We start from the raw sequence: 14,157 nt of genomic DNA on the forward strand, positions 1-14,157 counted from the left end.
TTTCTGTATGAAAACTTTTACTTGACTTTGACATTTGGTTGCACCTGTTTTTTTAACCTTGTCTCTCCTGGGAACTACTGAGTGTTTGAGTATTTAAAATGTTTCAGTGAAAGTCTGCTTTACACAGCGGTGGCAGAAGGCAGTCCTTTTGACTTTGAGTTAACAAATTAAGTTATGTCTCTCAAGGTCATCTTTACATGTAGCATTGTAAGATTGATTTTTGTTTATATAGCCAGTGTGTAATAATGGCATATAGTTCTTCCTTTGAGCTTTAGCAGAACTTTAAAAAGAACTGTAAAGTGCAAAAATTTGAAATGTGGAAATTCTGATGTAAAGTTTTTGTATCAGTCTTATTCCTTGCATAAAGTTGGTTCATAGCACTGCAAGAAAGTGGTAAAATCATTAGAAGAATTTAGAGGGGTTTAGAAAACTGTATTTAATAAAAACCTTATTAGAACCTCACTGCTTGGACATTCTGCTAATAAAAAGTGATAAAAACGCATTACTGTTTTGTAGTCTGAAATAGAGGGGAGATGACTTTACTTAGAATTGTGCCTTCTTCACACAGAAAATGCCTTTTATTTTTCTTTCTGTGAAAATGCATTCTATGCTAATAACAAGTGTTAATTTGTATTTCATATATCTATGTTTCTTTTATAGATGGTCCACGACCTACTCAAAAAGAGATTTTATCCCTGCGAGCATTTTTGTTAATGTTTATTAAACAGCTAGTGATGAAGGTAGGATAACTTTAAATTATGATAAGATACTTATTTCCTTTCATGAAGAAATTCTTTAAGCATGTTGAATTTTGTAATAGTAGGTAAAAGAAAAGCCCTGTAAGGTGCTTCTTTTTTTGTGCCTCTTGCCACAGACAGCAGTGCTAAAGATGCATTTTTCTCCCTTTTAAGTTGTTTTTATCCAATGTCGAGATTTAACTCAATAACTTAGAAATGATTACTACTGGATAAATAAATATTTGATTTCTTGACAGTTTTGGGTAGAGTTTCACAAGGTTTGTTGTGGTTTAACCCCAGCCAGCAACCAAGTACCACACAGCCACTCGCTCACTCCCCCACCACTGGGATCATGGAGAGCAACAGCTAGTCATGAGTTGAGATAAAGACACTTTAACAGGAAAGCAAAAGCTGTGCACACAAGCAAAGCGAGGCGTTTATTCACCCCTTCCCATGGGCAGGCATCTCCGTGTTTCAGCCATCTCCAGGAGAGCAGGGCCCCATCACACGTAGCAGTTACTTGGGAAGCCAAACACTATCACTCCAAGCATCCCCCCCACTTCTTCCTGCTTCCCTCAACTTGATATACTGACCGTGATGACACATGGTCTGGAATATCCCTTTGGTCAGTTTGGGTCACCTGTCCCAGCTGTGTCTCCTCCCAGCCTTCCATGCACCCCCAACATCCTCACCAGTGTGGCAGTATGAAAAGCAGAAAAGGCCTTGGCTCTGTGTAAGCCCTGCTCAGCAATAAGAAAACATCCCAGTGTTATCAGTACTGTTCCCAGCACAAAACCAAAACATAGCCCTGTACCAGCTAGTGTGAAGAAACTCATACCCCAGCCAAGGCCTGCACAACAGTAAAAAGCATGTCCATCAGAAAAGGTTGAGGTTGATTCCTCAGCAAATTTTCTATTTGTACACAATGGTGCAAAATGTTTTTGGGAAATTAAAGACTTACTTTAAAAAATAAAAGCCCTAGAAATGAAGAAGGCTGCTTTTCCCTACCTTGCCCTTGTTATCAAAAACTGTTGGTTTTTATTTTATTTTCACAAAATATACCTCAAGGCATATTCCTGGCATAGATGCCATAACTTATTTAGATTTCTTCAAAGTTGATAGCAACTGAAGATGGGATTTTGTAGTGGAAAATAAGAAGGAAATGCAGATATAGGCATAGCTAACAGGCTTATAATTAAACTTCCAGGTCTACTTCTGAATCCTCTTTGCCACCTTAATTCTTCTATTAATAGGAAGCTCTGGGATCAAATTGACTGTATCAATTAACATGTGTTACTCTATACATTATTATATATATATTATATATTGCTATGTATCTTATTTTTATGCCTGTGTTGAAATTTCCTTAAAGCATTTTTATAGCATTCAGTGGGTACTTTTAGGGGCGGGGAAGAAGCTACCTGCTGACTGTGAAGCTGTTCTAGTATCGAGTGAAAACGAATTTGTCTTGTGGTACTTACTGTGTTATATAATCATTGCTTAAAGTAGTGCTTTTGTATTTGAAAGATGGTATTTAAAACCTGTTTGTTTTTAAAGGATTATGGAATAAAAGAAGATGAATTGCAGGCTATCCTCAATTATCTGCTCACTATGCACGAGGTAATTTTTAATTTGGGGGATGTGTGTGTGAGGAGTGGCATACTACTGCTGCTTGTGACCACCAAATATTTGAATATTTTCAAATATAACCTCCTTTGTGTCACAAGATGGCTCTGCAGAGGAAGTAGCAAACCTTTGTCCAATTCTTTAGTGTGCTGATATGCCAATATTCTTGAAGTGATTTAAGCACTATGTTCAATGTTAGATTGAAGTTCATTAAGCCAGCAAGTCAAAATGGTTTCTTATGTTGTTCTGCAAACCAATTTACCAAGCAGAAAAACAGATGGTGAGACTGACTTTAAAAAAAGAGTCAAAACCTTGGTTTAGGCTGCCTAAGTAATATTTTTTTTCTTTTTGTTTTTCTCTCCTTTTTATTCTACTTCTTAAATAAAGCAGTAAAATTGAAAACATGCGTTAAAAAATAAAGATGTATGTTAATGACATCTAAGAGAAGCATATAAACTTAATTGGGAGAAAATGTTGGTTACCACTGATACATCTGCATCTTCATATTTTAGCACCAGGAAAAGGCACTTTATGCCAGATGCAACATCAAAGACAAGGGAAATGGGGACATAAATCTAACTGATCTCATCTCTGTAAGGGTGCTTGAAATGGGTAAAATAAGGAATTAATTGAACTTCATTTCAAGGAGTATGGATTTTTTTTCTTTTTTTTAATGTTTGCACCTATATTTTCCTTTTATTCTCTGTGCTGTTTACTACTACTTGGTAGTATCATTCAAGTCATTCTACTTTATATGGAGAAGTAAGAAATAAGACTCTTGGTTACATCTGAAAGTGAGCTGAAGTAGCAGAAGCTTTATATAACCTTCAGATGAGGGCGTGATATTTTAAATATCTTAGCAGTTTGTATTTTCAAGTCTGAAAGATCCATGAATGCTGAATCCCACGCATTTAGGTATCTAACTGTAAATTCAGAAAAACATCTACAAAAAAAGTAAAATTCAGCCTTCTTGTAGGGCTAATTCATCAGTGGTAGCATCTATAATGTAAGTCGATAATATCATCTTGAACAGAGCTGTTCAGGGGGTGTGAAGCTGCTTTTCTAATAGGGAAAGAATCAGTATTTGTTCAAAAGTGTTGAACAGTGGGTTTTTTTGTGGGCTTTTATTTTGACAGCTTTGCTCGTTTCTTTGTTTTGAAATGAGCTTTCGCCTTAATACCACAAAGAATGGGAAAAGACAGGTGCATTTTGCTACTTCTTTAGTTATTTTTAATTACAGCGAACATGGAACAAATTAATAAACTCTAGTTTAGAGTGCTTTAAACTAAAAGTATGGAACACTTTACTGAGCAGCTTGAATTATCCATTTTAAATGTTGTCTGTGGCAGGTAGTGATAGTTCTCTTTCCTGGCTTGAACACTTGTTTTTTCATTAAACACCTCCCCGTGCCCCAGAAAATGTGCAGCAGTTTTTTTCGAGCTCCTGTGCAGTAAAGGACTGGGAAACACCCGTGCAAACAGATGAGCATGTGTGTGCAAGGAAATAGCATAGTGCAAATATCCATTCCCTGTCAAAGCCTACATCCCAGACACAAATGCATCACTTTTCACCCTAAAAAATGAAGTATATTCTTTGTAATATTTTCTTCTGTGCTTGCCTTTGAGATCTGCAGCTCTTTTGATCCTGGCCTAGTTGATTTGGTCCTTAGTTTGCGATTACTCTCCACATCATTTTGAAATATTTTGTAGCAGTTCTTTTAACCAAAACCATGTTCTGGTGTACATCCATTTTGAATTCAAATTTGTAACTTTTATTCAACAGGATGACAATCTAATGGATGTCTTGCAGTTGCTTGTTGCTCTGATGTCAGAGCATCCCAATTCTATGATCCCTGCATTTGATCAGAGGAATGGATTACAGTAAGTTTGAATTTTGTAAGTGGGGAAAAAGGAAAACTGTTTTGACCATCCTGTTGCTTGTGAGAATTCCTGTGAAATCTGAAAGGTCCAAGTTAGTGTATGTGTTGCAATGTTAGACTCCTCGTCTTGGGAGATTTTTTGAGTCCAGGTGTTCATTTTGACAAGAGGTGATGTTGGATTTATTGTCAATGAGGTATGTTTTTTTAATGTTTCCAGGCTGTCAGTCACACTTAAGAAGGTTGTGATCAATTTTTGTAGTCTATACATTGATGTCTTCATCTACCAGGGCTTAGTCTTTAGCTTCCCATTCTTACATATGTTTTAGAACTGAAAGGAGGCTGACAAAAATTGATTCAGATATCTTCTAATCTTCTAATCTAATACCATAAAATGTTTCTTCCGCAAAAGTCCTATAGGAAAAAATCTTTTTATCCTAAAGATTTTTTCCTAAAGGACTTTTGCAGAAGAAACATTGTATTTATTTCAATTTAGCACTTTACGCTATGTGTTGTTTGCAGTCTTTTTTCCAACAAACAGAAAAATAACACTATTTTGAGAGAAAAATAGGGAAAAAAGGAAAATCTTCTAGCAGTAAAAGCACAAGAGGAAATCTACTAGAAGAGTAAGTTATGACTCTGGTTTTGTCTTGTGGCTCTCACAGGGTGGTCACGGTATTGAACTTCTCTAATTTAAAATGAACCTGCCTGGGCATAGTGGGGGAAAAATTGCAACAGGCCAACAAATGTAAGAACTATTCCTAGAAGGATATGTGGAGTAGTAATTCTCTCACTGTGTAAAGGCAGAGTCTCATTTCATACATTCAGTTGCACCTACTGGTTAACCTTTATTTATAGATATATTTTTTTTCAGTTGCCCTTTCTCAAGAGACTGCATTTAGGCATATTTATAATTGTTTTCTCCCCTTTTACTGCTAGACTGATTTTTTTTCTTTTTTTTTATAAACCTATTTTCTTGATATTTGACTTCACTTGTATGGTAAAATATTATGCATGGGAAAATAATAAAAATTCTAAATAATGAAGTATTTGAATGTCCTGTTGGGTCTCTAGTGCAATACATTTGGTTTTATTTAACAACTAGCAGTAGATGTTTTCTTTTTTATTAACAAGTATATAAACAAGTCAGTATGAATAGCGAGTCCACAGCTAGAAATCACTTTGTTTTCCTGTCTCATTTGTTACAGTTCTTTCACCTGTATTGTCTCCAGTCACTTAGTGGATTGTTTGTATGCTTCTTGATACATCTACCTTTGGAATTAAGACACTGTATAATTGAAATTTAAAAATAATTTTAAAAACCTTTAGAAACACTTGGAGTTCTTTTAAAATTAAAAATTTTAAAGTCACTGATGCACTGAAAAAAAGTATAATAAAAAAATAATTTTTTCCTATGCAAATAGGTAACCCTTAACTGTTCTGTTAAGACAAGCAGAGAAATGGATTATATTGCTTGAATGAAAGTGCATTTTAGGCTTGATTATTTGTTTTCTTCTGTAGCTGCTGTGGTTGCAGCTTTCTCCAGGATATTTGTTATAGATAACTGATTTTTAATCACCCTTAGGTTTTATTTTTAATTCTGGTATAGAACTAAATCTTTTATTGGTATTAGTTTAGATGTCCTGACTATTATTTTTGGGTGTATAGAAGCAAAGGTATATAACTCGTGATGAGTGCTCAGTTATGTATAGATAAGTCCTTGAAGTCCTTTCAACTCCTTAAAAACAGCTGATCTAAAATCCCATGTTGTAACATGGAATATTTTTGGGAAGTCTCAAGAATTGTTTAAATTAGGTAGGTGTTTTTTTTTCCTTCCCCCTAGTAAAATGATTCAAATTTCTTAAAAAATTTTATCAGAACATATTTACGGTAAAAGCTGAGTACTGTGCCTCCTGTTCCAGTATGATTTCATGGAGCATTAGGAAATTAATATTTTCTTTTTTTCAGAAAGTGCTTAGTAGTCCATGTAGGTATAAGCTAAATTGTATTTCACAAATTCAGAGAGATCTGTTGAATAGTATGAACCACAGCCCAACTAGAATTAGGTAGGGACATGGGCATAAGCACTCTACTTGTCTAAAAAGTGAGATGGGAAAGAAATTAGATGTAACTTATAAGTACATTTAGATGTCTTATGTTTTTATGGTAGATTTACAAGGATCAAAAACTTGCATTTGTTATTCTTCACAATAAGCTTCCTTTAATAAAAGAGTAAGCTTTAATGTACTGCAGATAAATGTTTGAGAAGTTCAGAGAAAATACCAGTTTGCTTTCTTTTTATTTGGGGAGTGGAAGGCATAGATACATGTAATGAGATTTGTGCAGTATTACAGATTGACTTGGTAATGTCAAATATATTGAAGGTCAATTACTGGACACTTCCCACTGTATTCAATTGTTTATTAATTTACCAGAATTTTATCAGTTACATGGACATTCCCCTTGCTGTGTTAGTTACACTCCCACTTTCTTTCTTGGGAAAGCTACAGCTGGAACCGTTCAGTTAGTTAAGCCTAGTGCTTTGCTATGGACATGCTCCTCATCTCCTTTGGCTTTCTTCTTAAACCTTGGTAGAGAATCATAAGTGAGCATAGAGCCTTGTCATAACTAGATGAGGAGCAGAAGCTGATGTAGGTGAAATGAGAAGAATGCCTTCTTAGTGCCTTTCTCTATCCCTCCTGAGGGAGCAACAGCATGTGCAGATGTCAAATATTAGTGCTATTAATAAATTCCCCTCCATACATGGCTCTTCCTGCCCAGCCACATCTATACCAAAACAGTTGTTTACTTAGTTTTCTGGATAAAGTATCAGATTAAGACAGCTTTCGGTATAGGAATTGCAGCAGCCTTTCAGAGCATGTTTTATGTATTAATACATGGGAGATATTTAAATATGATATAATGTGATATCATGAACTGTTGTGCCGTTAAGAGAAATGTCGTGCTGGTTTTTTAAGTCTTATTAATATTCTTCTAAATTAGCCTCAGATAAAATTTGTTTGCATTTACTGCAACTGCAGTTGATTTTCATTCCAAAAATTGCTGTGTATTTCAATTACTTAGGAAGACTTGTCTTTTCTCCATTTAGGGTTGTCTACAAGCTTTTAGCATCACAAAGTGAAGGCATCAGGGTGCAAGCTCTAAAAGTGATGGGATATTTCTTAAAGCATCTTGCTCCAAAGTAAGTACTTCGATGACATGGTTTGGGTCTTAAAACTAAACCTCACAAAAAACAAGGGGAAAAAGGTTGGATGTACACATAAATTCTATATATTATTTTTTCTATATATTATTTAATGTGTGTGTATACACACGTGTTTGTATGTAAAGGGGAAAAAGCTACATTGGAGGTTAATCACTAAATATACTTCTAATGTGGTGGAATTCCTTGTTATTGGCAACTGGTATCCAGGAATTATCACTTCCTTACCAGGTTCATTTAATAATTACTTGCAGTATGGCTTCCTGCTTTTTCAAGTGGTCCTTTTCCACTGAAATCAATAGGAAGAATTGGACTGGTGAGATTGAACCCCATGTTACTGAGAACAAGGTTTAGTATGTCTCAGGTTGACTGCAATAGTAGATAACTATTGAGATTGCTGTCCATGGTTGCATTTTTGGGTGAAATGAGGACAAAGATGCCCTTTCCTTAGTGTTTATCAAGAAAGCCCTATGGTTGTGTTTCAGCTTTTTGGGCCCATGAGTGAGTGGACCTTATTTATGGAATAAAGTTAGCTGTCTCTAGGGAATGATTTGTCTTTTCAGAATCTGAATCCTTGACCTTTTCCTTAACCAAAAGTGAAAGAAGAAAAATGTTTCCAGGGATTTTTTTTATTTCTTGAGGCACACTTTTTAAACTTTTCCCCCTAAAGCAAATTGAATGCATAAGTTTATTTGATCTTTCTGTACTATTTTAGGAGAAAAGCTGAAGTCATGCTTGGACATGGATTGTTCTCTTTGTTGGCTGAAAGGCTGATGCTTCAGACAAGCTTATTCACCATGACCACATACAATGTCCTATTTGAGGTAGTAATACACTGTAGTTAAGATCCAATCTTTCTAATTACTTGTAAGACATTGTTAGAAAATTACTTACATATTTGTGCTGATATGTTCCAGATGACATTAAACCTTAGCATGATGCAGCTGAGTGCTGCTTTTTTCCCCCCCAAAGCTCACTACTTGAGATTTTTCCCCCCACTCCCTTAGCTTGGTTATGCTCATTATGAACAATTCTAGATAATGAGTAACCTGTATGTCTCAACCAGATGCTCATAGGTATGTGGAATTTTATTATAGCAGTGGTCTTGCCTTAAGATAATTGTCTTGCTTAGATTCAGATTTATCTTCCAGTGTAGTTTAAATAGCAGTATGCACTTAAAAGAAAGCTAAAAAAAGTAGTTTAGAGTTTTAAGAACAGAATGAAATAAATTATCAAGAGAGACAGTGAGTGGGTTTTGTTGTGGATGATTTTTAGAACGATGGTGAAATAATGATTGTGCTGTATCCAGATATTTTTCAGTAAGCTGTCTTTGTGAACATTGATATGGCATCTTTTTCTTTCTTGCTAGATTCTGACTGAACAGATTTGCACTCAAGTGATACATAAACAACATCCTGACCCAGATTCAACAGTGAAGATACAAAATCCTCGTAAGAATGATACACATTTTGAAGTGCTGCCTTAAGAAAAGTCTGCTTTAAAATACCCCCACCAATTAAAAAGCCTATTAATTACATCCATCTTATTAATACATACATCTTATGTCTGATCTGAGTTTTATATTTTCTTTCATACTAAAAGAAAGATAATGTGCATTTTTTAGGAAGTATGTCTCTATAGTTTTTTAAAAGACATTTTATATGTCTAAATGTGTATGTAGTTCATAACTCAGCCTTTTTGGCTGTGCAGTCATGTTATGAAATGGTTTTTCAAGACTTGCATGCACAGGATACTTTGATTTAATATATGTTAAGGTTCCAGCAAAATTCTGATTGCATTATTTAGTAATGTCAGACTAAATTACCTGAAATAGGGAAACAGCTTTCGTCTTAAATTACATTCAGTATGACAATGCTACATGGAAAATAGGAGAAAGGTATCTGCTCACTGTTTTGGTTAGCTTACTTCATATCTTGATATGAAACTTTAGGTGTCTTTTGAACTAAGAGAAAACACTGATCTCTTTTCATGAGTTATATACATTATTATTATGCTCTGTATGTAATATAATGGACTTATGGTAGCTTTGGGAGTTATTTTTTTTCTGGAAAAAGAATAGATTTTTCACTTTCGTAGCTGCTTTGTCATTAAACATGGGTCGCAGTTATGAGTTGCTTCATGTGGAAAGCAGGGGAAGAGAAAGGAAAGCAAAGCAGATGCAGAGAAGAGATCTGGTTGCATTATGCCATTTGCCTTCTGGTAAATCTGTATGAAGCAAGAGATGTGAGCGGATTTCTGTTACTTTCTCTTTAGATTTTTGAGGTTGGCAGTCACTGCTGTGGTTAGTATGGACTATTTAAAGTCTGAGTTATGAGTCTGGAATTATCTAGGTGTAGTAGGAAGAGTGAGTTCTAGAGTACCTTTTTAAGATCAGCATTAATGTTATCAAGTAAGAAATTTTTCCTTGAAGAAGTTGTTCAAGATGAACTGAAACTGTCACAGTGACTGTGTTCAAATTGCACCCTAAGTTACAAAGGTAACTTCTTTTAAAGTAACAAGAACAGTGACTCCCCCACTGCTTCAAAAAGTGCAATGTACCCACAATTATGACTTTCTCCTAAAAATATAGAAAACATTGTGATCATAAGAGAGAAAAATTTTGTATCAATTTTTTTATAGCAGAAACTGTTAAATATAATTGGAAGTTGGTCACATGCTTTGAAAATTAGTATTACTAAGCTAGAACAAAATCTACACATTTTTCTCATATATTGATTTTCTAAAGGATGCATTTTTTATGTGAGCTTCCTTTAAAAAAAGTTCTGACAGATTCTGATAGCTTGTCAGTTGTCCTGCAGAAACATTTGTGTTGCTTAAACATGATAATTTAAAATTAGTTCAGAGTAATCTAAGTTGGATTGCATTTTCTTTAGCTGTATAGGTCTCATGGTGAGTAGGTTTGAGAAGTCTTGGGGGAAGGGATTTGTGTTAGTTAAACCTTCTACTCAAATAGAGATGTGCTTTTCCTGAGTATAAAACTTTTTTATGTGGCGTAGCTTTTGTTGTACAAACATTGTTGAAAGAGGCCTCGCGTTTTATGCTGTACTTAGTACTAATATATTGTTACTCCTGAACTGTTTTACAGAGATTTTGAAGGTTATTGCAATCCTGATACGTAATTCTCCACAGTGCCCAGAAACTCTGGAGGTTCGGCGAGCCTTTCTCTCAGATATGATTAAACTTTTTAATAACAGCAGAGAAAACAGGAGGTAAGATAGCTTGCTATATGCACAAGTATACAAAATAAGTAGCAAGGTCTCCTAGTAAATTAAACTCATTAAGCAGATACAGCTTCCTTGCTGTTCAGCAAATTCTATAATGTAGTCTTCAGTATATAAAATCAGAGAAGATTGCATGTAGCAATTTTTTAAAACCTGTTGAATTCCTGACTTAGCTGACATATATTTCAAAGATATATTTTAAAATTTGATTTAATAGCGTGTGTGTATTTTGCAGGAGTTTGTTGCAGTGCTCTGTGTGGCAGGAGTGGATGCTTTCCCTTTGCTGTTTTAATCCAAAGACTTCTGAGGAACAGAAGATAACCGAGATGGTGTATACCATCTTTCGAATTTTGCTCTACCATGCAATCAAGTATGAGTGGGGTGGCTGGCGTGTTTGGGTGGATACACTGTCAATCACACATTCAAAGGTGGGTGTTGGAAAGAGTTGGGAAATTTTGTAATGCTGTGTAATTAGATTTAGAGCCTTCAGGTGCTGTATCATAACAGTGACAGTGTTGAAGTGAAGGTCAGTAATTAAATGAAAGCCCCGTGTTTTTATATGATACCGCACATAACTTTGAAATATATGACAATTAAATGTTAATTTTGTTGTTTTAACACAAAGATTTTGTTGTTGTCGTTGTTGTTGCTCAAATTGGGATGGTATTAGTTTATCCTGATACCAAAAAATGAGATAATCAAATTTCAGGAGCATTTCTGAAAAATTGTAGTGCTGGTTTTGCTTTTTAGTGACAACAGGAACACAAGGTGGCGCACCGTATCTACTCATAGATAAAAATACCTTTTAGTAACATCAAAAGGCTGTAAAACAAATGAGTAAAAAGCAAAGAAATTAAAGTTGAGACAGATGCTTCAGCTGTTAAGCTGTCATGGAATACAGGGTGAGAACGCAAATCCTTGCAGTATGAATGAGACTATTACCCTTTGTTATTGTTCTGTCTGATTTTTGTTGCTGTTACAACCAGAATTACATCATAAAAGTTATTAGTGGTTTTTCAAACAAGGCACAGTAGTATGAAAGGTATTTTATCCTACCTCATCCTGAACAAAAGAGTGAAGCCAGTAGGGGCCTTGTGGTTATTCTGGTTATCAGAAATATTTACTTGAGATTAATTCAATCATAGATTACCTGTTTCTAAAACGTGTGCAATTTAACAATGTGACAAGGACATCTCTGAATCCTAAAGATCACTTTATGATCCTAAGGAATTGTTTGCATTTCTGATATCCTTGATTTTACATCATTTCTTTTCTCAAAAAATATGAGTCTCTGCAGACAGCTATAACACTACTATTTTGCAGCTCTGTTTATTTATTGTGTTCGTAGCTCAATGGTGGTTTATTGGGCAGTGGGGAGACAAACGTAGAAATCTGTATATTAAAAGTGGGTGAAATAATTTCATTAAGCAGTTGCTTTAGCTAAATGGAATTAAGGTGCAAAGCACCTAAGGCCAAATTTTAATCCTTACAGAGATCACATATTAGTTGTTGAAACATTCTTAATATTCTTTTGTGTCGGCTCTGCAGTCTTCAAAAATAGTTTCCTCTTTTCTCCCCCAAGATGCAGAAGGCATGGGTGGATTGTACAGTGGCAAGCTGCAGCCAGAGTAAAGAACCCTAATGTACTTTTAGAGAAACTGGCATAATTAAAAGCTTTTGTGTGATTGCTGGGGAACTGTCCCTGGGGAAAGATGGAGAAGTGAATGAAGGTAGACCACCTTGCTAACTCTTACACAGAGCATTGGTGTATTGAACTTAGAAATTATCTAGCATGTTATCTTATAATCTGTAGTTCTATTCTTAGACTCTTTTTGTGAGATAATGTAATGTCGGAAATCTCATTTAGACAGCATCTATGTCAAAATGATTTTATGGATTTTCGGTCATTCTCTTCAGTGACTTAATGTGGCTAATCAATGGTCTGGAGTTCCTAGAGAAAAAACCCAAGATTATGTTGTGATGCCATGGCCAAATGTCAAGAAAAAAACCCAACGCTGTTTGAGAAAATACCAAAAAATAGAGGTGTACATAACGTGGCTTTGTTTATTTATATTTTAAAAGCTGTGTGTTTTTGTGCAATGCCATAGTGATTGAGAAGGTGACCTGCTTCCTTCTTTGTGTTTCTCATTTTTGGTTCCTGGCATAGCGAGGTATCCTGTGGTTGGAGAAGTAACTTCCTGTTAGTTTTCCCAAGTCTAACTTTGACTTTCTGGTCAATATCTAAGGTCACTTTGTTCTTCCAGCTTACTTCAGAGGAAGTTGAACAGTGGCAAGATTGGAAGCGTGTGAGTGTGGGCAGAGTGAGCGGCAGCGTGGTGGCGCGATTTTGGAGGACTCTTTTATAAAAGAGTTCAGTTGGTTTGGACATCAATACTAATACTGTCCAGTTCCAGAAGCCTGAATGAAAATGCTTAAATGACAAAAGCACCCAGAAAATAACTTGACAGTATGATATGAATGATGATGCAATAATCACAGTTCTAAAATGTCGCCTTTATTATGCATTTTCCGTTTGAATTTTTTTAAAAATAGTACACGCAATTTATGCAACTAGACATACAAAACTAGATGATATTTCATTACTATCTGTTAATTACATTAACATAAATTAGGATAAATCACAAAAAAGGCTCTTTGTAGTAAAATCTTACTAATCACTTGAGAATGTCCTTATAAACAGATAATAATATCTGATTATAATGAATTTTTAATCCCTCTAATTTTACTTAAAGTAGTCTTGTATCTTGTTATACCTCTATTGAGATTCATAGAGATTCACACATAACATGGTGTAGACATAATTCAGTGGGCAAATTGTTCAATGCTAAGTGCATCTCAGATGTTTTTGATTTCTAGCATGCTTTCAAAGTAATGTGGGAATTATGGGAACAAAAATATTTCCTTAACATTGCTAAGAGAATAACCAATTTGTGTTTTTCTTATTTCATCTCTAATTGTATTGGGTTGTTGCTTATTTTTCCTTTTTACAGCCCTCTGTGCCCATTCTTGCCACTAATTTATAACACCATTCTATGATAAAGAACTAGTACATAAAGGACTAGTGTTACAGAATTGGATAGGTTTTGCAGAGCTACACATCAAGATACATGCAGCTGCTATAAAAAGCCAAAGAAACTCAATTGCAATTTTATTGTCCAGTTTGATAGATTTCCTGCCACCTTTGTAGCAGGGAAGCTGTTTGTCACTGTAACCCTCTCCTCCAACAGCTGCACAACGCTTTATAAGCAGCAGCGGCTTTTCCAGCATAATTGCACTACATTGGCTTCCTTGCACTCAGAATTTAGAAGGTGTGTAGGTGTGTGTAACCTTTTTTAAGCCAAATTTCTTAGTATTACTCAGGTATTTTGCTCATTTCCGTATTGGTTTTTGATGCTTTGCAGATATTAACACAGGGTATACAAAAGTGATTAA

The 14,157-nt window shown here is 35.1% G+C and overlaps 1 protein-coding gene across 3 annotated transcripts in view; it reads left to right on the forward strand.

The window, feature by feature from the left end:
* The window catches only part of LRBA (LPS responsive beige-like anchor protein), a 410,805-nt gene that overhangs the window by 59,206 nt on the left and 337,442 nt on the right, over positions 1-14,157 (forward strand). For all 3 annotated transcript variants that reach the window (XM_017820154.1, XM_017820156.1, XM_017820155.1), the window contains exons 14-21: positions 661-740; positions 2,295-2,357; positions 4,146-4,243; positions 7,349-7,441; positions 8,178-8,286; positions 8,832-8,913; positions 10,569-10,692; positions 10,940-11,132. In XM_017820154.1, the coding sequence (XP_017675643.1) occupies positions 661-740; positions 2,295-2,357; positions 4,146-4,243; positions 7,349-7,441; positions 8,178-8,286; positions 8,832-8,913; positions 10,569-10,692; positions 10,940-11,132 (842 nt within the window). The remainder of the gene's footprint in view (positions 1-660; positions 741-2,294; positions 2,358-4,145; positions 4,244-7,348; positions 7,442-8,177; positions 8,287-8,831; positions 8,914-10,568; positions 10,693-10,939; positions 11,133-14,157) is intronic.

The sequence above is a fragment of the Lepidothrix coronata genome, unplaced genomic scaffold (genome assembly GCF_001604755.1).
Source record: "Lepidothrix coronata isolate B3197 unplaced genomic scaffold, Lepidothrix_coronata-1.0 Scaffold79, whole genome shotgun sequence".
Lineage (NCBI taxonomy): Eukaryota > Metazoa > Chordata > Aves > Passeriformes > Pipridae > Lepidothrix > Lepidothrix coronata.